The 23,536-nt window shown below is 32.9% G+C and overlaps 3 protein-coding genes across 3 annotated transcripts in view; 1 reads left to right on the top strand and 2 right to left on the bottom strand.

Annotated features, from left to right (window-relative positions):
- The first annotated feature begins 1 nt into the window (after window position 1).
- On the top strand, window positions 2–15,359 carry LOC149905952 (putative fatty acyl-CoA reductase CG5065). The gene is made up of 9 exons (XM_090105352.1): window positions 2–133; window positions 2,505–2,705; window positions 3,289–3,411; window positions 6,888–7,073; window positions 7,963–8,158; window positions 11,041–11,239; window positions 12,019–12,258; window positions 13,111–13,368; window positions 14,554–15,359. The coding sequence occupies exons 2-9, from the start codon at window positions 2,514–2,516 to the stop codon at window positions 14,711–14,713; spliced, it is 1,554 nt and encodes a 517-aa protein (XP_089961478.1). The 5' UTR covers window positions 2–133; window positions 2,505–2,513; the 3' UTR covers window positions 14,714–15,359.
- LOC149905945 (C-type mannose receptor 2-like) overlaps window positions 12,536–23,536 on the bottom strand; it is a 73,940-nt gene continuing 62,939 nt past the window's right edge. The window contains exon 6 of the mRNA XM_090105357.1: window positions 12,536–12,696. Within this exon, the coding sequence (XP_089961483.1) occupies window positions 12,690–12,696 (7 nt within the window). The 3' untranslated portion in view covers window positions 12,536–12,689. The remainder of the gene's footprint in view (window positions 12,697–23,536) is intronic.
- On the bottom strand, window positions 18,231–22,644 carry LOC149905951 (macrophage mannose receptor 1-like). Its single transcript, XM_090105360.1, has 4 exons — window positions 22,463–22,644; window positions 21,969–22,232; window positions 20,986–21,180; window positions 18,231–18,502 (listed from the first exon to the last, which is right to left on the bottom strand). Exons 1-4 carry the CDS (start codon window positions 22,515–22,517, stop codon window positions 18,246–18,248), a joined length of 771 nt encoding a protein of 256 aa, XP_089961486.1. The 5' UTR covers window positions 22,518–22,644; the 3' UTR covers window positions 18,231–18,245.

Below are 23,536 nucleotides of genomic sequence, written 5' to 3'. Positions count from 1 at the left end.
TGGTGGAGCAACTCGAAGCCTTTTACGTGGTACCACCGCCAAGCCAGGTGAAGCTAACGCTAAGCCAGTTGCTCTGCGCACGCGCATCGCACGGCTCTACCGTCGCGCTCTGCTAGACCATCGCACTTGATTGGTGAGTTTTTACTTTCGTTTGCTATCTCATTGTCAAGATGAATTAGTACATTGAGATGTCGATGTCAAGTTATTCGGAGAACAGTTCAGAAAAATATTGTTAACAAATTTTTACAAACAAGAGCATAAAGTCATGAAAATCAATTTGTATACCTAAAGCATATTTTTAATGTTTATGTTTATATTTTGTCTCTAACTTTATTTTAATTCACCGGATAATTTGACCGCGTCTTCTCAGTTGATAGTTTGTGTGATTACGATGCGATGGAATAAGAAAATCACGCACTCATTTCCCGTTTGCGGTAAAACCACAAATATCTTGTTTCATAACATGTTGTATGCTATCTGATAAATTGAACTTAATAGAAAATGTGTTTTTTAGTATTAGAAAACTTCTGTTTTTTAGTCGTAAGTACATGTTAATATAATTAATACCTATGAGAAATCTTCATCATCTTTTAAAATTTAATAAATACCGTAGTACTCTAGCGGTATGCTATGTCCTAATCAGACCATTACCTATGACCTATGTCAATGCCAAATCTAATCCAGATAAATGCAATCAGTCAACTTAACAACAATCAACTTAAGTAAAGTTGTAGAATTTTTATGTAATTTTACACACTTTATTGTATCACATGCTGTAAAGCCTATTTTTATATTTTAATGCCCTATTGATATACCTATTGGTCTGATTTAATCCATGTGTCTGTGGTGGAACATGGATCTTGTAGATAATTCCAGTTATATTCCCAATTATTCATTCGGATCAGTGTAAAGTTCCTTGTTCATTACGGAAATATAACAACAAAAAAAACAGCCACGCCACTAAACTACCACTAAAACTACCAAAAAGAAGAATAGGTACCTTGCATGCAACATTTTCTCACGTTCTAATTAAATTCTCATCGAAAGGATATGAATATTATCAATATACATATATGTATTAAATAATAGCCTTATTATTCTATCATATGTTCTCAACCAAGTCTCGAAAAAAAACAAAAGTCAAGTTAAATTTTACATCTGGTGATCCAGCTACAATTTGCTCTGCCCTGAAAAAAAAAACTCTAAGGCTTCAATTAAATTTCATTCATCATTAACAGATAGAAATGTCCATATATCCTAATAGATGTTGGCTAGACCTCGTAATTCGCAAGTTGACAATATTTCCCTTGTGACGTAACACAACTATTTACGTAACTGTCAGAATTACCTGTTCTAAGTGGAACGCCATTAATAGCTTTGGTATTCCTGTGTTTAGATAATATATTTGTTTATAAAATATTTTTTGCACATGCACATTTATTTATGGAAGAAAATTTTAAGAGATTTGAGCATGTTCAAAATTTACAAAGTTCGTATGGATGATAATGACTTAATAGGCCGGGAGATACTGACACAAAATTTTGGGTCATGTTTGGATGGCGGTTCTACAGGGCGCTCAGTACGCAATGACAAAAAGAAAAATGATGGTCAGAACGCTGGTACCGGGGGACCAGTCGCGTGGGCGTTAGTCGAACTCGTTGGATAAATTACGAGTGTCAAACGATTTCTAACACAAACATTTAAAATTTATCGATAGCCCATAAAAATATATTGGTTGGTACTTGGTTCATATTATATACCAAGTTGAAGTGTATTGTGAATTGTAATGGTATAGTATCATATTTCGAACGTTACTTATATTTTTGCAGCGGATCCGTAAAATGGCTTGCGTCACGTTAAACCGTATTAAGAAATATCACCTACATACAGCCATACAGGCCACTAAACAAAATTGAGCAAACAATTGTATTTATCGGTGCAATTGTTTTGTTTGCAATCATATTCGATTCATGAAATAAATATAATATTTAGTTCACTAGTTGTTCTATAGTTTCTGGTAATGCTTTTAACTTAGCTTGTAACCATTTGTCCCTGGTTTTTCAAATTGCACTTTTTTTATTCAAATTAATTGGTAAGGTTTCCTCTACCTACAATTTCCTATAACGGGTTATCATGCACATGTTTATTATTTTATTTGCCTTAAACTATTCTTTCTTCTTAAAAAATGTTTAAAAACCTACCTGTGTCATATATTCTACGTAGGTACTTTAGTTCCTATGGCACAAATTTTCCTAAGTTAAGATCATCATACATTATACATACATTTTGTTATCTGTTTGAATATTAAAAACAAATGCGTAGTTAGTAAAAAAATATAGCGTGAACATTAGACTTAAAGATTGGGTTTTTTTTTTATATGCCAGATAGGTATGTATTGCAAAAAATATGTTAATCAGCCATTCATAGCAAGAGTGTAAGTTCAAGTCCATTTGAATATGAGTCTAAGGAATATTATAAATGTTTCTTTATTATTTAATCGCCAGACATAGACAATGACGTCACAAGTGAACGAGTGGTACCGGGGTCGGAAGATCCTGGTGACGGGATCATCTGGTCTCATGGGGAAGGTGCTGATCGAGAAGCTTCTATATAGCGTGCCCGATATAGGCTGTATCTTCGCTTTGGTCAGACCGAAGCGCGGGAAGTCGCCTGAATCGCGCATTGAAGACATGTGGAAATTGCCTGTGAGTATCCTAATTAATATTATAAATGCGGAAGTAACTTTGTCTGACTGTCCCTTCTTCTCACTGCACCGATATAGGTGAAATTTGGTACAGAAATAGGATAGGTTTTTTTTTCAGAAATCCCACAGGAACGGGAACTATGCGGGTTTTTCTTTACTATGCGGAAGAAGCCTCGGGCGAATAGCTATTTTTCATCATTTGTACCATTTACATAATATATATGACTTGTCCCAGGTCCCAAGTTACTTTGGGATAAAATTTTTGTACGCGCATGAAGGTTTATGTACCTACATAAACAATAATTCTCTGCGCGGTTATAAACCGCGTTAGTTAATTCTTTATACGATAGCTTAGATATAAAGGCATGAAGTGAACAATAAAATGCCAATAAAATATCGTTGTTAATTAAGATCCAAGATATTTATTATTTTTAGAAGAAGATATAATACATAAATAAATCAGCATATAAATGGTAAATACCATACGGTTTTAATGACTTAACTAATATTTATGATTAAATAGGATTCTTAAAAATAGTGAGTATATTTTTCTATACTATTCATAAATATTTGTTAATTTTTAGCTATTTTCGAGAATAAGGGAAGAAAAACCACACGTAATGAAGAAATTGATACCAGTAACAGGAGATTTGTTGAATGATAACCTCGGTATTGATAACGAGAAGCTGCAGCAAATATATGATGAGGTAACTATTTATTTATTATTTCTAATTTATAATGCAATGTTTTCTAATAATACCTAACTACGTCCCCTAAAGGATCACACTGCATGGTCCCCTAAAGGATGCACAAATAAAACTGGGAAAAAAACAAATAAGGAGTTTGTTACATGTATTCACATGTAGCAAACTCCTTACTACTAACATGTATTCATTGTTTGTCAAACTTTCAATTACTCATTTCCTCTTACTAATACTTATATATAAAATATATATTTTTATAAATTATTCTGTAAAATAATAGCAGTCAAGTTCATAATACGGAAAATAAACATAAAGCTTACTTTCTAATTTATGTTTCCAAAAAACGACGGATATTTGTAAATCTTGACGTATTATTTTTAAGCAATTTGAAAATGTTTTAATATTTATATAATGTTATGATTCATTATTGTTTTCTATCTACATTATCGTAAAATATAAAGGATCAATAAAGAAAAAAAAAATCGTTCCAAAATCAATGCTAATGCTAATTTCAACTATTTAGAATACATAAATATTCGTTTAACTTTCTTGAAATTTAATAATTGTTAAATAAAAAATTGTGATTAACAAATAGTATCAATAGTTTAAACACGAAAGTAAACATAGGCAGTGTAGAAATGCTTGGAAGTAATAAGAGAAAGTTGTTTGAAATCCTTGGTAGAGCACAATAGTGAAAGAGCCATCAAAGTTAAAGATAAGTACAATTTATATATGTATGATGTACAATAAATAAAATATGATTTGATCTTTTATTACTTCATTTACTGGTTTCCTTTGTAGTTAAGTCTAAGATTGTAGATCATGCGGTAGGTTGTGAAAATTCTTAATAACAGTACGAAATGTTTTAATACGTGTAATATAAATTATTCTCACGTACCTAAGTATTATTTTTTTATAGCCAAAAATTGTACTAGAAAAGCACAAAAGACTGACAGTACTTTTTAATTGTGAGTAATAATATTATACTATAACTATTACCTATATTACCGTATATACCATTAATGCACTGTTGATGTCGTTAATTACTGGATAGTTAAAAAAATAATCAAATAAGTATTAGAACCGATTATAAAAGTACAATCTCTTCATTATATCATTTAGCATGAATATTTATAATTTACGAGGTAATGAATAGATATTATATAAAGTTCGTTTTATATAACGTAAATTGCAATTATTTCCTTCACCCGTATAAAATATTGATAAACTAGTTCTTTGTCTAGGCGTATTATCTGATAAGTTATATTTGCAATAAGCAAGAACTAAGTGAAAGCGGCTTTACAAGCTCCTTTGTTACGATTTGATTTATGGGTTTCCATTAATAAGGAACTTTTTTACTAACGTGTGAAATGCTATTGATGCTATATAAAAAACCTAGCTAATTAGGTACTTCATTGTTTATCCCTTCCAAGTGTGTCAATTTTATTTATCTTAAATTAATTACAAATCTCTATCATCACGCTGAACCAATTTAAATTATTTGACTAAATCAGTGAGTCTCATTCACAATAAAGGCTTCATAAACTGGAAATGGATTTTAAGTTCGGGATCTGGGTTAATCTTATTTTGTGTGTAATTAACGGGAACAACTTTAAGAAAAACCCCCTATGTATCTGTAGGTGGCGCTAATGATCCTGTTAGTATTGCTAACCTCTTCAAAGAGCATTTTAAAGTTACGTCTCCATTAGGTCCGAGTCTGTCTGTGCCTGATGCTGTGGATCAGGATGATCGGGAATTTAAAGTCACTGCTTTAGAAATTCAGCGAATAATAAGTAAAATGTCTAAAGGAAAATCTCCCGGTCACGATGGTCTAAGTATTGAGCACCTAAAGTATGCAGGGCCTCACATATCGAGAGTGTTATCAAAGTTTTTTAATCTGTGTATTCAGCATAAGTATCTTCCCAGTGATTTAACAAAAACTATCGTAGTGCCAATTGTTAAAAATAAAACAGGTGATTTAGCGGACCAGACCAACTATAGGCCTATTTCTCTTGCAACGGTAATTGCAAAGGTATTTGACAGCCTGCTTAATGAACAACTAAACAGGTACGTAGAAATACACCAAAATCAGTTTGGATTTCGATCGGGACTTTCTACGGAAAGTGCAATATTGTCTTTAAAGTGGGCTGTCAAGTACTATATGGACCGAAATACGCCAATATATGCGTGCTTCCTTGACCTGTCGAAGGCGTTTGATCTGGTTTCTTATGATATCCTTTGGGATAAGTTAAAGAAAGCTAATGTACCGTCCTCTCTTATTAACACATTTAAATGTTGGTACAGAGGCCAGATCAATCAAGTCCGATGGGCGGGGGCTTTATCTCAGCCGTTTGGGCTGCAATGCGGCGTGAGGCAGGGGGGGTTAAGTTCGCCCACGCTTTTCAATGTATATGTCAACGAGCTGATTGAATCACTCAGCAACGAAAGGATTGGTTGTCATATTGATGGAGTTTGCATCAACAATGTAAGTTACGCAGATGATATGGCGTTGCTGAGTGCTTCAATCTGCGGTCTTAGAAGATTAGTGGCCATCTGTGAAGAGTACGCTGCTCTTCATGGATTGGTCTACAATACTAAGAAAAGTGAAGTCATGGTCTTTGAGTCTGGGCGCCGAGTTACCCATTCTTTACCCCCAATACGTTTGAACGGAGTGCCATTGGGGAGGGTCTTTAAATTCAAATATCTCGGACACATATTGACCCCTAGACTCAGAGACGATGATGATATTGAAAGGGAACGACGGGCACTGGCAGTGAGGGCAAATATGATAGCTCGTAGGTTTGCACGTTGTTCTAATGAAGTTAAAAAAAACCCTATTTCGTGCGTATTGTACATCTTTTTACACGTGCAGCCTATGGGCTAGTCATACTCAACATTCTTACAGCTCGCTCCGTGTTCAATATAATAATGCGTTCCGGGTGTTAATGGGGCTGCCCCGTTATTGCAGCGCATCAGGGATGTTTGCAGAAGCTCATATAGACTGTTTTTACGCTACAATGCGAAAGAGATGCACATCCCTGGTGCGCCGTGTGCGGAACAGCCCCAATGAAATCATGCGCTGTATAGCGAGTCGGCTCGACTGCTGGTATGTGAACCACTGCTGCAAACTGTCTGCTTCCTTGATAGCTTTGTAGCGGTGGAGTACATTTCTAGCAGTCATAATAAATTTTATTTTTACTAACATAATTTTTAAGATAATAATTGTTACTAACAAAATGAGTCCTGGTTACTTGAATAAATAAATGAATTATTATTATTATTATGTAAGAGTACACCTACTGAAAGTCAAGTGTTGTCATATCACCAAATTAGGTCACACCCTTGCTATCAAATGCATCCTATCATAAATATTTAATGTAATGCTTCCACAATCCAATTACTACACTACTACTGTTAACTTCCATGCCCATTCAGAAGGCCCAAAAGAAATTTTACTCAATGAGACTAATACTTTCCAGGTATCAATAGTATTCCACTTCGCAGCAACATTGCGTCTCGAAGCACCTCTCAAAGAGGGCTTGGAAATGAACACTCGAGGCACACAGCGCGTGTTAGACGTGGCTAAGAAGATAAAAAATTTGGTTTCCTTTGTCCATCTGTCTACTGCGTTCTGCTATCCTGATTATGAGAGAATGGCTGAAAGGGTATGTCGGTTATGAACTATTATATTTTTTTTTTTCTAGTTCCATATAGATGTAATAAACAGTTATATAACCTATGAAAGTTTGAAGAGATTAGAATTAGTGATGCTGAAAATATAGCCAAATATATTGGAATGTCTATTACGTTTTAAAATCATTTTTGTACTGTTTTGGTTGTTGTATAGTTTGTTATTTTTAAAATGTGTGTAAAATAAAAAATAAACATTGTGTGCACATGACCATATATTATAAAAAATATGAGACTGAGACAATGGTGAGAATAAAAAAATAATACCACGTTTAACAAAGATATCTTGTTAGTTTGTTACCAAATTTTCTGCAAGTTCTTGAATTATTGCAATTTGTAACACATACTATAAAACATTAGTTATAATTATCTTAAGTTTATTTTTTGAGTTACTACTTATTTACTGATTTACATGAAAGGTGAAGGTCAGAAAAATAAATGAAAAGTCAAAACAAATACTACATTATAGAAGTTGTGACTACATTGTATGAAAAAGTGAAGGTCTTGTCTCCTGCAAGACGTATAGCAAATACTAAAATATATTGATTCCTTATCAATTATCATTTACCGTTTTATTATAAAAAAAAACTTAATTAGACCTGGCTTAAACCCAGACTATAAATTCCTTGTAAAACAGGGATTTAAACTTATTTCTATTGGTTTAAACTGACTCTAACTTTTAAACAACAAATTGACGTAACTCTACCGACTACAATCTAAACAATCGTAAAACCAGAGAGCGCAATGTTTTACCTTTAGACTATAGATGTCTATGGTTTCGTATTATGACTAAAGTCATGGTTTAAATACGATTCAGTTTAGTAGTTAGTCCGTGTTTTGTTGACGGGAAATGTATTTTTCAAGGTCCACGACCCCCCAGCGGATCCCCACGCAGTGCTCCAAGCTGCTAGCTGGCTGACTGACGATCAGCTGAACTTACTGGCTCCCTCACTAATGCAGAAACACCCCAACTCGTACACTTACTCTAAACGATTGGCTGAAGCTCTGGTTAGGGAGTCTTACCCTGACTTACCTGCTGTTGTTGTTCGACCGAGTATAGGTAGGTGTTATCTTAACTAATATTATAAACGCGAAATTTTGTAAGTATGGATGTTTGTTGCTTTTTCACGTATAACTACTGAACGGATTTAGATGAAATTTTACAGGAATATAGGTAATACGCCTGAATAACACATAAGCTATAAGAATACTTGATATTGCACGCGGGTTCGTCTTCTGGTGAAACTGCGCAGCACATCTAGTTTATTATAACTAATACTAAAAATATGTGTTTGATTATTTTGGAGATAGAGTCAGACAGTGTCATAGGTTACTTTTTACTGGGGTGAAACGTCTTATTTCAATAGTTTGTTTATAAAATAAAGAGAGTAGAAAAACATATATTTAAAGGAAAGTTCTCTTTGTGTTAGAATTGTTACGAATTCGGAATGTGTATTCGTAACAATTTGTTCGTTATAATTATCTAGGTAATAGAGTTGCGTCAATAGATTTTTAACCTATGTAATGTACTTATGTTATCGACCTTCTTAAATTTAATATACTTTAGATAGGGATGATTATTGCAATAATTAATTATTTATTAATTATTAATTTGTATATTCTAGACGTGTTGCTCAGATGTTTTTAAACTACTTTAAAAATGCTGGAGGTTTATGTTCAACTGTATTTTTTTATAAAGTACTTATATCATAATATTTTGTAGGTCCCAAAGCAATAAGTAACCACCACAGACATGTATATTTAAGTAGACAACGCAAGTACCGCGATCTGTATGAAAACCAAGCGTGTCATATTTTTTGTACTGACCTTGACGCGTTATTACGTCACGAGCGCTTTTTAGTGATGTTAATTTCATTTTACGCTAAATCGATTAGGCCGCCACTCGCGCGGCGATTCTAGTATCGTCCTATCCCATCGAAGTAAATCGAAAGAAATCAGATCAAACTAGATCTATGTCTAAGAGGTAGTCAAATAAATGAATCGTAATCGATTACTAAATCGATTCTAGGCAGAAAAATGATAATTACCATAGACAGAGGGATGATAAAATAAAGTTATAAACCTTTTAATATTCTAACAAGTAAACTAATGTGTTTTAGCCTTTTCTTACATATGCCCATTGAGTTACCATGTACTACGTACTAGAGAGGCCTTCGAAAGAAAGTAATGAAACTGTCAATCAATCAATCTTTATGTCCCGTTGCATCGATCCATTTTCCTTTTATGTTCGGGTTACTTGGAAAACTGAAAAAACAAACATAGTCTAAGCAATAAGGAGTTTTCTTAAAAAACTCCCAAGATGACACTTTAACTAATGGCGTCCATGTCATATTTATTTTTAGTACCTTTGTATTAAAATACTTAAAAGTTCTAGGTCAAGTCGTATTAAATGACAAAAAAAATCTATGCCTTTTTTTCTGAAAAATTGCTCCTTCAAATTATCATTTTTCTGTTCGATTATAAAATCGATTAGAATCGAGAACTGTTGCATCAAATGAACATCACTAACCACAAAATTGGACAGAAAAATGAGAACAGAAAAATGAGAAGACGCTATTCATTGCTTGTTATCATACGACGCGATCTTTACCGTGCCAAGTAAAAGCCGCAATGTATTCCGAATCATTTCGTATGATTTGGTATCCGTGTTTGTCACGATCGTTTTCCACAGATATTCTTTATTTGATTTTAAAATAAATAGTGCATATTCTGATTAGAAAATTACTTACCGGTGGAAGGAAACATCTATGCTAACTCGGCCACTCACAGCTGTGGAGTTTCTACAGTTTATAACGGCGCAATTCGGCATTTTACTTTATTCAGCTTCACGTCTTTCCTTGGCGAACTGCAAGCGCGGACTGAGTGTAGGCCGGCGTCAAGTAAGTTTCATAACCTTAGTTTGGACACGGGATACTTCCCGTGTGAGTGTATGTACTCATACACTCGCTTAGTCTATCTTGATACATGTCTGTGGTAACCACTATGTATGAATTAATATTGGTTCTAACTTCTAACTAAATTATAAATAACGTAATAATAACGTTTTTCGCTTGGTTATGCATAATTAAACATTGTGTTTAACACGACAATTACTGTTGTTTTTGCTCATGCATTGTGCCAGAGTTTAATGTTTTGACCTCTAAAACATTTTGTAAGAATACGTATATACGAATATTTATTTTATCCATATATACTATCTACTACTTACTAGCTGCGCTTCGCGGTTTCAACCGCGTGGTTCTGTTCCTGTTGGTCTTAGCGCAGCGTGATGATAGCCTTGCTGGATAAGTGGGCCATCTAACACCGAAATATTTTTTCAAATCGGACCAGTAGTTGCTGAGATTAAGTATAGATTACGAATGAATCAATCCCAATGATAACAATTATTCTTAGAAATTTTATTATTAATAATATTTATTTGAATTTTTCAACTAACTACGTACGTAATGTTTAAGGATTATATTCTAAAACGAAGTAATCACGTGACATAACAAACCTGTAGGTATAATCGTGACAGTCTAAAGTGCACGTTAGCACAACGTTAGTGCAGTTTCAGATGTAATTGCCCTAAAGTCTAGGATCACAGATATTTTACTATTTATAACTAACAAGCAATTCCTTTTAAAATATCGATATTTGCGGTGAAACTGTCGAATTGACGATTCTCAAATTCCTGTGTTATTCTTTTAAATCTCAATAAAAAATTATAAAAAAAATGTGCTACAAAATGTATGTATTTTATTGTTTAGGTTATCATGTCTAAAATCGAGAAATTCAAAAGTAACATTTTTTAAGTGTATATAATATAGACTCAGATCAACTTAATTTTAAATTATTTTCAAGTCCTGTCTGATACCTCTTAGTGTGACTTAGTTCTTTATTTTGTTTATTTCTCTAACGAAGTTCTATAACGTTTTTCAGTGACCCCATCTCACCAGGACCCTGTACCAGGCTGGGTGGATAACCTCAATGGTCCCATAGGCCTTATGATAGGTGCTGGCAAGGGAGTCATACGTTCCATGCATTGCTATGGACATTACCACGCTGAAGTGATACCGGTTGATATTGCTATCAACGCGCTTGTTGTCATCCCGTACTATTTGAATACTAAGGTTGAAAGGTAAGAAAAGTATATATATAATGAAAGAAAAAAGCTGTTCATTGCCAAAAATAATTACAAGTTTAAAAATCAGATGTCATGTCTGTCATATATACAGGTTTATTTATTGGTATAGATTACGGTTTCGTAATGCGTTCATAATAGTAGTGCTAAGTGTAAATCTTGTGCTAATTAAGCATTTTACTAGAATATGTTTATCAAATATTTTTAAACGTTACAAGTAACGAATAAGTCTTCTTACACACGTAGTGAAACAATGCAACATTGCGTATTTGTGTTCCCACTATAAATAATCACATGTTATAAGGAAGTAGTAATAATTTTAGCATAAGATTTAGCTCCGTCCGCTCCGCTTAAATGTAACAAACTACGATTAAAACATTGTAGTTAGGTTATACACTACAATAATATCGAACCATGCAATCTTATTTTAGTGGTTTTCTAAAATAGTATTGTACAATATGGTGAATAATCGCTCATTTTAGTCTTACGTGTTTGAATAAGGAAAATCAAACTGAGATTAAATTATTATAAGTGATCATCTAATTGTTAAGCTTGTACCAAGAATTTCCTAACCAGTTGGCTCGCTCATTGTATTAGTTAGTTGTGAATAAAAAAAACTGACAGGGCGAAAAAGTTTATATGTATGTCCCCTGGATTGATGACAAACTTGCTGCAAACTGCAAAATTAACTGCACAAAAAGAAAAACCTCCCATAATTTTTGTAAACTACCCTTCCCTCCTAAAAAACATTTTTTTCATATTTTTTTTTATTTCAGGTCAGAAGAAATCCCGGTCTTTAATTTAACATCTGGTGATGATAGAAACGACACATGGAAGGAGGTTTTAGATGTTGGCAAAGCTACCGTTCGCAGGTATCCCTTTGAAGGACCGCTATGGTACCCCAATGGGAACATACGTCACAATAAATATATACACGAGTTGTGTGTACTTTTCTACCATATACTGCCGGCGTATTTTATCGACTTCCTCATGCTCATTTTTGGACAGAAACGCTTGTGAGTATGATCCTTATGTTCTATGCAATAGAGTTTAATTTGGCTAAAATTTATTCATGTGGTGCGTTTAAATTTAGATGGCTCGTCAATTTTTTTGTGATAGCTGTAAACAAGAAAGATGAAAGGAGCTTTTTCAAATCAGAATATTTTAATATTTCAAAAGCTCAATTTCGTGCTGAAGTAGAATTAAATTAGTTCTATTGCGAGCTGAAGTTAAAATGATTGTATAGAAACAACTTGTTGCAAAAAACATACCAAATGGAAATTAAAAAGGAGATCAAACTTCAATAGTTTATTTCAATATAAAATAGAGATCTTAGAGTATTTATTTGGATATGTATAATGATATGGAACGTAGATATCACATTCGGGCAAGCATTACTTTCCGACTTATTTGACGATATATTATTTCATCGATTTAATGGCCGCCATCACTTCCTAAAATAAAATAAAACGTGTTATTTTGACGGTTCGAAATTAAAAAAAAAATATGTAAATCCAAAACTTACTAAGAAATCTAAGGAATTTTTTAATGAAGAAAATGAAATGACTAATATAAAAGACAATAAATTTTAACACTTATTATTATTAAATGATAAAAAGAAACATTTTATGGTATGCCTCAATCAAAAATAAAACGTTTTACAGCTAAAAGGAGTCTCATGCAAATAACTAAAAAAGCGTGACCTAAACAAATCGTTAAACGTTATCCTAACGTTATATCCTATAATTATTTTTATATTCTTATAAAAATACGATGGTCATTCAGTATTAATACAGCTATAATCCTCGTTATTTACTACGCTTTAAACCTAAACTTGATTAATAAACTTTGTTTTCTTATTATTTTAGCATGGTGCGGATACAAAAGCGAATTTCAGTCGGTTTAGAAGTTTTACAATACTTTACCACCCGCGAATGGTGGTTTGACACAAACAATTTCAAGGAGCTACCGAAGAAATTAAATCCCATCGATCTCAGCATATTCCCTATGGACCTTACGATAATTAAAATCGAACCGTATATTGAAAGCTGTATGATTGGAGGCAAGCTGTTCTGCCTGAGGGAAAAATTGGAAAATCTTCCGAAGGCCCGGTTGCAGAATAATATGTAAGTACAAAGATATGAAACTAACGCATTTTTTAGGGTTCCGTAGCCAAAATGGCAAAAACGGAACCCTTATAGTTTCGTCATGTCCGTCTGTCCGTCTGTCCGTCTGTCCGTCTGTCACAGCCGATTTACTCGGAAACTATAAGTACTACAGTGATGAAATTTGATGGGAATATGTGTTGTATGAACCGCTACAAAAATATGACACTAAATAGTAAAAAAAAGAATTGGGGGTGGGGCCCCCCATACATGTAACTGAGGGATGAAATTTTTTTTTTCGATGTACATACCCGTGTGGGGTATCAATGGAAAGGTCTTTTAAAATGATATAAAGTTTTCTAAAAAACATTTTTCTTAAAGTGAACGGTTTTTGAGATATCAGCTCTCAAAGTCGTAAAAAGTATGTCCCCCCCCCTCTATTTTTATAACTACGGGGTATAAAATTCTAAAAAAAATAGAGGTGATGCATGCTAATTAACTCTTTCAACGATTTTTGGTTTGATCAAAGTATCTCTTATAGTTTTTGAGATAGGTTGATTTAACTGTAATTTATTATATTTGCTGCTACGGAACCCTTTGTGCGCGAGCCCGACTCGCACTTGGCCGGTTTTATTAATAAATAATAATATGATTATTGAAAAAGTATGTAGGTAGAGGTAGAGTTTTAAGAATTTGTCAAATACAAAAATTATAGTACAAGTATTTACGTAATTTGTTCCTTTCATCGATCTTAGTACACCACATCTGTGATATCCTTTAGCGATATACACTATATATCGCAATTGTTTTTAATAGATAGATAAATTATTATGAACAAATTAATTTTCATCCATTACCATTGCATGCTCTTTCTTATTATATTCTAAGAAATATATCACAATATATTATGTAAAATTAAGATAATTTTGTTCATACTGAAGGTATTTGATTAAAGAAATGGTTTCCATTCCTGCGACTTGGTAAATGCTACTTTTAGTGATATTAGAATAAGAGTTAAAATAATTATGTCTGCCTTGAGATTTGTACACTTTTCATGGCGTATGTTTCTACATTGAGAATATACAATATACATACTTATAAGCACATAAGACTAAAAGCGAATGAATAACGTGTGAAATAGTTGAATAAAACATAATTATTTGCACTGATTATTTTTCTATAATTAATGCTAACATCTTTTTTCAGATTATTTGTGTTGGACCTGATTGTTTCTGCATTTTTCTATCTTCTAATATTGTACTGGTTAGTTCTATTGTTCGAACCACTTCGAGTATTGTTGTCCTTTGGAGGTCCGTTTGTTAAATATCTTCCATTAGTTGGAAAGGCAGTTTTTGGTCAACAGTAATGCCGTAAATATGATTAAACAAATTATGCATACCTATTGCAATATCGCAATTTTATTACAAAACAAGCTTTATGTGTTAAAAGGCTTTACTTAAATGGAATTGGTATGAAATATTTTATTTAAACAAATTTACGTATCATTGAAATTTGATATTTAGTTTCATAGCATACAAATTTAAAATTTCTCATTGCCTTTGGGTTCTCTAGATGTTTGAAATATAAAAAAATCAGTTTATAACGAGAAGGAACGAATTAATTTGTATACCTATAAATGTAACGAATAGAAGATAATATAAAATGAAATAAAGAGAATTAATATTATGACTAATAACTTTTTAGTAAGTGTGTAATCTCTTCAGATATACGTGTGTCCAAAAATGAATTATAACGGTGGGAGGTTGTGTCAGATCTCTTATGAGAGTATTCCATAATACGGTCTAAATGGTGTCTAAGGAAGCTTTAAATAAAATAAAAAATAATATAAATTTAAGACTGTTTTAAGTATTTGATTCACTTAATGTTTACTTTGCACTGTATCGTTATCATAGCAAAGGTTATCATTGTAAGTTCTATATAGGTCTTTTATAAATAATGATATTGTATACGTTGTTGAATAAATATATTATACAAAGAATGGATGTATTTTTGACTAGTGTTTTATTAACCATAGCCTTTACTATTACTGTATTTCATGATTTGTATCAATATACATATAAATAAAGAAATTAACGCGATTTATTTTATTTGCGCAAGCAAGGAACCAATATTATTGTAAATATGAAAATATTTATTTTTAGTACCTACTTATATATTTTTAAATAATGACTTGCTTTTACTTAGTTGTATTATGTTGTTGTATGTACTCATTCAAGGAATCGACTTCTGGATTAGTTTTTTTATGTAATGTTACGTTTAACCAGTAGTATCCATAGTTCTTTGAAAACTTATATATAAGTTATCTTTATAATATGTCAGATGCAGCACCATTTAATAAAACAATTATAATAAATACCAAGAAGCTTATATCTAATACACTGGAGATTGCACTATGACCATTAACTTGTCACAAGAAAATATAACCTTGAATGACGTCAGTGTTGTTTTTTGTCTCTTTCTGTGGGTGACCACACTGGTTTGTATATTCAGGATTTTTCGAAATAGAAAAAACTAAAAATCATGGTCTATAAATAATAACGACATATATTTTTAACAGTATTTATATTATAATATTACTGGTAAATATGCAATCACTACATGCCTAAAAACATTTTCAGATTATATAGGTACTTTGTAAATACTTTTGTTATTTTAGTATAAATATTCAGTGAAATATAATGGTTTCATGGTGGTTAATTATAATATGTATAATTAAAATTACTTTATCCACAATTGAGACGCAGTAACAAGAATGTGGTAAATAAAAAGGTATAGCACTTTTCAAAAGGTATTTTTTTTCTGGACCGTAATCCTCAGGCTTAAAATGCAAACTGCATATTCTGGCATGTTGATAAATTTTACCCTTGATAGGCACTATGGACAGCCATTTATTTCTTTTTATTTCATTTTTGGAAAGCTGAAATAAGTAAAACAAAAAAAATTTGGTAAGTTAAAAGAACTATTAATTTCCATGTTAAAGAAGAACAAACATAAAACCACATGTGAGTGCAATATCGATGTCGTGCGTTGTTTCATTACTAGTATAAAAATCTTTGAAATGGTGTTCTAAATGTTCATCATAATTTTGTTAACTATTACAATATTTTCTCTTCGCTATCCGTAAAAACTCGTCATCATGGTTACCTTACTTGTTAAATTGGTTTATTGAAAAATGATGAAATTATTAGGAAAAGAAGATAGATAGAAGATATTTAGCATGATTGATTACTAAAATGATGATAAAATTTACGATTTTTGCCATGAAAATGATTCTAAACAGGTAAATGCATGAGTATTGAGGAATATTGTAAATAGCGTAAATATACACTTGCCTGTGAAATTTTATGCCAGAATTTGGTGTCCAAAAACTTCTGCAATTTTTCACAATGCAATACATTATTTATATTCGGAAAATATTTATTAAATACGCAACAATATTAACATAAATATTCGAAGCGACGCAATTTTTTTGACACTTATGCCATATTGTCAAAGTGAGAGTTGCTACAATTTTATTATGGTAACTACCCATAATCAGGGAGTATCGCTTTTTAATAATTGGTTCAGATACTTATTTTATTTAGCATAAATAATAATTGTCTCATCCAACAATGCTTCTGAATGACGTTGTTGGCAATTTATCAACAAACTCATGTACAAAAACTAACCTTTTGCACAGAATATTACAGCATACATAGTAGCCTTGGGAAAACTTCGTATTAACAGTGGCAATACCAAGTTAGGTGTGAAAGTGATAGAACACAACAATTTTCTTGTTACTCGTCAAATGTTCATACCGAAATCTCCAGTGTATAAGATATAAGCTTCTTGATAAAAACCATAAACATGTGACAGTTTTAGATTATTATCTATACTTGTTGATTGCTGAACTATTTGTTTGTACGTGCTAATCTACGGTTCATTATTAAAATGACAGACAGAAGATAGTATCAACACGCTACGTCCAATAGGAGCGGAGGTATGTGGGTAAAACCACGGGACACATATAGTATATAAAATGAGTAAACATTTTGATATCAGTTATGTGATTACGCTTATAAATTTGGAAACATGTTGACTTGAAATTATAAATCATTCGATACTGAACTTCATAACAATATAACAATACACAATGTAATGAACACAAAGCTTTTATTGAGTATTAGAATTTATAAATAAATAACCTATTCTATAGTAGTATAGACACTATAGTACACTATTTATAGTAGTATAATCTCCAAACCTCGGATTGATCGCAGATTCAAGGAAGGATATTTCATGCTCGCATATGGAAGAAGCATTTTACATCACAGTTTATGTCATTTAGTTTGCCGTTAAAGAACATTGATCCACATTTCTCTCTCTCCCCGCCATATGGCTGGCCATTTCCCCATCTGGTGTAACCCAGAGATTTGAATGGCATAGTTACCTGAAAAATCAATATAATTCTTAACTTCTTGACTATTTAAGAACATATTGTTGTTACTGCTGTTGTTAAGGCCATTAACAAAGGTCTGAGTGGTTTTTCCGATCGCCATTTTTTTACACGATTTTCTTGGGAATTACAATTGACCGCGAACTAAAAAATTTAAATGAGAATAAAAAATATGTGGCGTTTATTTTCTTGAGAATTTGATGTTAATAAAATAAGATAAAATATACAGCATGATATTGTATATTAACAAAATTAAAGCTGATTAAAAAGAAAAGTGGTACCTAATTTATCTTCTCCGTGTTATACTTGCACCTATACAAGATTAATGATTAGACAATTTTCACGAATATTATCTACTAGGTACTTATAATAGCCATTGAAAATAATTATGTAACTAATAGTATTTAATATTTAGTTTTATTTCTTTACTCTTTGAACACACTTAAAACTTTTTACCTTTTATTGATCGCCATTCATTTTTTTGAACAAAACCTAAATGTACGGCGCCCTTCAGAAAGTCGCCGCCTACGTCTATAACAGCATTATTTGTTATGTTTGCTAAATGATCAGCTTCTTCTTGAGTATCTATGATGGCTAAATGTGACTGTTCTGCGCTGCAGACGACATACGCCTCATTCCAGCTCATGGGAGTCGAATGGAACTTATAGCATCTGCCCAGCTTTTCACTGTATTCATATTCTGTAAATCATTTTATATCTATTTATTTATCATACATACAATTTTATCGTTTACGTATATCATCATCATCATCATCAATCATCATCAATATCATCAATCATCATCAATCAATACATATAATAAAATTGTAGAAAAGTAGTGTCTGTACAATTGAAATATGTAAAAAAAAATTAGCAGGTGTTATTATTGAATCGTGCCCGAATCCAAAACTGTTGTTGAAAAAATTTTTGTCTGTTTGTCTGTATGTTTGAACACGCTAATCTCAGAAACGGCTTATCCGATTTAGATGCGGTTTTCACAAATATATTGTGGTAAGCTTCATTTAACATTTAGTGTTTATTTCATGTTAATCGGTTAATAAATAAAAAAGTTATGACCATTTAAGTAATCACTTTTAAATAATCTCGAATTTTTGTACGGAAATAATGAATGAAGAAAAAATATGTATTTAAATTTTCAAACATATAAAAAATAATAACAACTAACGGACTTTACAGGTACAGTCCGGACCATAAGAACGTACGGGATATAATCGGAAAATTAAGGATCAGTGGACTGGCAGCGTGATGTTGGAGTATGTAGATGAGGGCCGTGCATGATGCAATGATACACAAGTTATTAAAAGTATTCAGTTGGAAGTGTTCTTGCTCTTAGCCTATGAAAACAAGATTCAGACCTAGGTCATCAAAGACGAAGAATGTTTACACCTAAGCTACAAGTACGATCTTGGAGCAGTACAAATGTTTTAGGTACAAATATAAACACGAAAAATCGTAATGGTCATAGCGATAACGTTATCGTTGTTAAAATAATTAATAAGGAAAAAGTTTAATTTTAATCTGTTGCGATGACCTAATCAAGAGGTTACCTATAATCGATCATTTATCCTACTGATTGGGTTTATTAATATATTTTTACCGTTGGGGAAAATTGAACAATACTCCATTGTTCGATAACGCCTGATGTCATGTAACCTATAGCACACATACCATATACCTAATCTGTATATAGAACAGTGTTAAATAAATAAAATAAATAAGAGAGGCGTAAAATCGACAAGGAGCGAGACGAAAGGAGGCGGCAAAAAGAGGAGCAGCAGCGACGGGACCGCCATTTAATGGCGTACGCACTGGCGTTACAATCGCAGAGGCTGAACCGTCCAAGCAATGCTTGGAAGAAGTGATCTCAAGTGAAGTAGTTAAGTGAAGTACATATTAAATAATTATTTATTTATCAATTTATGTTCTTTTCATTCGATACCTTAGTGCTAAGTTCTGAGACTACGTGTACTTTTCTGAAAACATCACGAGAAACTTATTTAGCCACCTGATATTAGTTTAACCATCGAACACATTACGGGCGGATTGTCCTACATGATGTGATCATTACACCTGGTAAGACGATTGTAGGGCTAACGTGACGTGCGGCGCAGCGACAGGTAGCTGCAGCGCACGTTACGTGAGGTTGATATAGTACAGTCATTATAAACATTTAAAAAAGAAAGTGAATTTGCGCATCTAATTTTTTGATATATTGTAGGGGATACCTAGAAAAGCTTAACTTGAGTTTTTCGACCAAGATTTCCTATGAGCTTTCGCCACCATCTTAAAAAAAGGGGTAATATTTGTTTTTCGGCAATAACTCGGCTATCCGATGAAATTCGGAAATCACTTACAAGACACTTTTTGTTCCTTTTTTTATGCTCTACAATTAAGTCCTGACCATTTTTACCGTATCGTGCATCGTTAGTAATCGGACACCCATGAGCTTAAGTGCAGGGAACAGTAATGATGAAAATGGAAGTGCTTGCACTCGCGTTTGGGAATTTCTGCTTCATTCTCCTCCCTTCCACACGAGCAGGCGTCACCAACGGCGATCCAGCACTCGTTCAGGTGAACGTGTTTCTTGATGAATTTCAGTATCTTGGGAACCCTCATGAAATCCCTTTCACCTGGTGGCATCCTTCCGAACAGATGAGCTAGCCAGTCCCAATTGATAAGCAGGCGGTCGTTTTCCATCCTCGTGGCATCAAAGTTGTACTTCACCGGAAATTTTGCTCCGTTGAGAAAAGTTACATCGATTTTATGTATCCCATGGAGAAACTGTTTGTATGCATCTGAATATTGCGCAAACTTAGCCACGATGAGAAGGGCCCTGCGATACGTAGCCGGTGCGCGCATGGTAAAGGTATCCACCGAGAACGTTAGCGATCTTTCTTCCACATCCATGTTGATGAGTCTCTGATGTCACACCACTCTTGCGTTTTTTAAATGTTATTCTTCACGATGTCACGGTCAAAACGGAAATACGCTCAGCCATCCATCTACGAAAGTATTTATAGTGCTCCTCTAATGAGTCGAGAAGGACACTTACAGGGAACTCATTTAATTAAGACTTGTATGAATTAACACGCAATTGACACGTGAGAGTTCCCCAACGTTGAACGTTTTATAAGCCTCTTATTTGAAATCTACTATACTCACTGGTATCAGGTATGTTGCAAACGGTGTTCCATTCAAGAGATCCTAAGGTCTTCTTGCAAATATATGGGTAGAATATACTGCACTGGCCGTCGTTGAGAATGCCGTCTCTACTCAATACAACACAGCGTTCATTACCACCCGCATTATTGGGCTCACCTGGACGCCATCTGTCATACACTTCGGCTATAGGAATACCTGTTGGGGAAAATATTTTCAAGTATATTCTTGTAATGGTCTATCTTACAAGTTCGTCGATCGAGACCGCCTTATTAAGGTCCTAATGTCTATTGGCTTTTATGACAGTAGGCCGTTAGAAATTAAAGTTTATTTACTGTTTTTAAACGCTTTACTGCGAGAAGCGAGCGATATACCTGCAGCAGTCTTCGTTTACTGCAACATCTTTTTATTAAGCTTTAGCGCAGCAGGTACCTATGGTGTTTCCTTGGTCCTCAAAATAGTTATATTATATACTTTGTGACTTAGCTAAATCCGTAATGCAAGAAAAAAAAAATTATCCCGTAAATCCTTGACCGCCTTGTAATGTTTCGATAAATAATCGTTTTTATAAATAATAAAATCCTAAATTTAAACTTATTCTCTTGACCTTTCAAACGAGTTGCAAAGCAATCAAGAATTATGTATTTAAGGATTCTTGTGAATTTTAAATTGAAAAAAAAAACGAAATGATCACTTCGAGTATTCCTTTATTTTGGAGAATAATGAATACATTGAAAACAAACCATTTTATAATTTTCAATAAACTATTTTAATACATTCCTACAGACTATGGACTTATCTACTATTTAAAGTTTAAATTAGCGTTTATTATTGGAGGCCTGAATTGAATGATGCTGAGCAATTTCAAATTTCACAAATTTTTTTAAAAGGAGGGCTTCCGATTTAAAGATTTGAAAAATATCGGGAATATGACTTTGAAGTTGTTATAAAGCATGATATGAGAATAGTATTCTGATAATTCTCACCATCAACAGTTTCAAAAACTTCGGGAACGTTAAAGGCGGAGACACCAATATAAACCCACAAAAAAGGTTGCGTTTCATTCCAGAACGACAGCACTGCTTCGGCTTCATCATCATCATCAGGATAAAATAGTGTAGCTCCCTCCATTTCGCATTTTTCTTTCGCTTGGTCCCAATTTTTGTAAATCGTATGAATTTTATAAAAACTGCCCGTCGACTCTATATAATGATAGTCCTTACGAAAGAACTTCATTCGAGGTTGCCCAGCTAAAAATTTAACCAGAATATACTATACATATATTTTATCACAACATTTTCATCAAATATCATCTCATCGTTCCGTGTAATCGTAAACACCATTTGTTATTTTTTTTTCTGTACAATACTGGTTTTATTTAATAATTCCAAGTTCATCAACACGTATCGCAGATAAAATTTAAGCGTCATAAGAACACTCGTATAGGAATATATGATTTCATTTACTACAACATACTTACAAGAGAACATAATGTGGACACATAATAACACAAAGCAACACTTAATATGCAACATTTTATTGAATCACAGCACGTCTATCTCAGCGAAACCATCACATACGAATGACGATTGACGAATGAGACTGATAATATAATTTATTGAGTACTGAGACAGTATAGACTTGTTGTAGAGACATACGAAGCATTAGGTATCTATCGCTACACTAGGATGACGAACAGGAAAATTGAAGATGCTCGTTGATCAGGCTTTATAAATTATAATAAATCTTTAATATTAAGTTTTCTTGACGTAATATACCTAATAACACAAAAATTTAGTAATTCATTAATACGCTCAAGAACTTTTTAGCTTGTGCCAGGTCATTGATATTCAATGGCCACTCGTTTTGTATGATTTCCTTACAACACTTGTGGTATTGTCATTTTTATATTTAAACTTATCGTTTTAAATAATATGGTATCGATTACTGGACACTACTGTAATATTATGTCATATAACATAGCAATTGCTGTTAAATGTATTTTAAGGATTAACTATTATCTATAATTTCATTATTTGTGAATTCGATAAATTACTGTAGAGCGTATTTTGTAGATACCTATCTACTTTTAGGGTAAAAAAATGTTGCGATGCGTTCAGAGAATAACTTATTATATCTTAGGTACCATTTTTTGTGTTTGATTCTCTAATTGCGTTTAAAATCGATAAATATTTTCAGCCTGTTTCATAAAGGCGGTGTTAAAAATATCCCATAGCTGCATAGGTTAAACCTCGCACCAGCGCAAAGCATGAAGTTTCATGTAGGTATTAATCTGTTCAATAGGTGAAAAGCTTTTCCACTGTACCACAGAATACCTAATAGTAGCTAACGCTAATTGTACCTACTTATAAATGTTTTTTGTTGATGTGAGCCGAGCCTTATGACACTTAGCAGGCATGGTAGACAGTATTGTAATTAGAAAATGAGTAATGATAATTACATAATTTTATCTATCCTACTTATTATACTATTATAAAGGCGAAAGTTTGTAAGGGCTGTCCCAGGTACGCTCGTTTCGCTGCTCGATCTTCCC

The sequence above is a fragment of the Colias eurytheme genome, chromosome 9 (genome assembly GCF_061535395.1).
Source record: "Colias eurytheme isolate Ceu_HAF_F1 chromosome 9, ilColEury1 Martin Lab GWU primary, whole genome shotgun sequence".
Lineage (NCBI taxonomy): Eukaryota > Metazoa > Arthropoda > Insecta > Lepidoptera > Pieridae > Colias > Colias eurytheme.
This window is presented reverse-complemented; position numbering and strand designations above follow the sequence as displayed.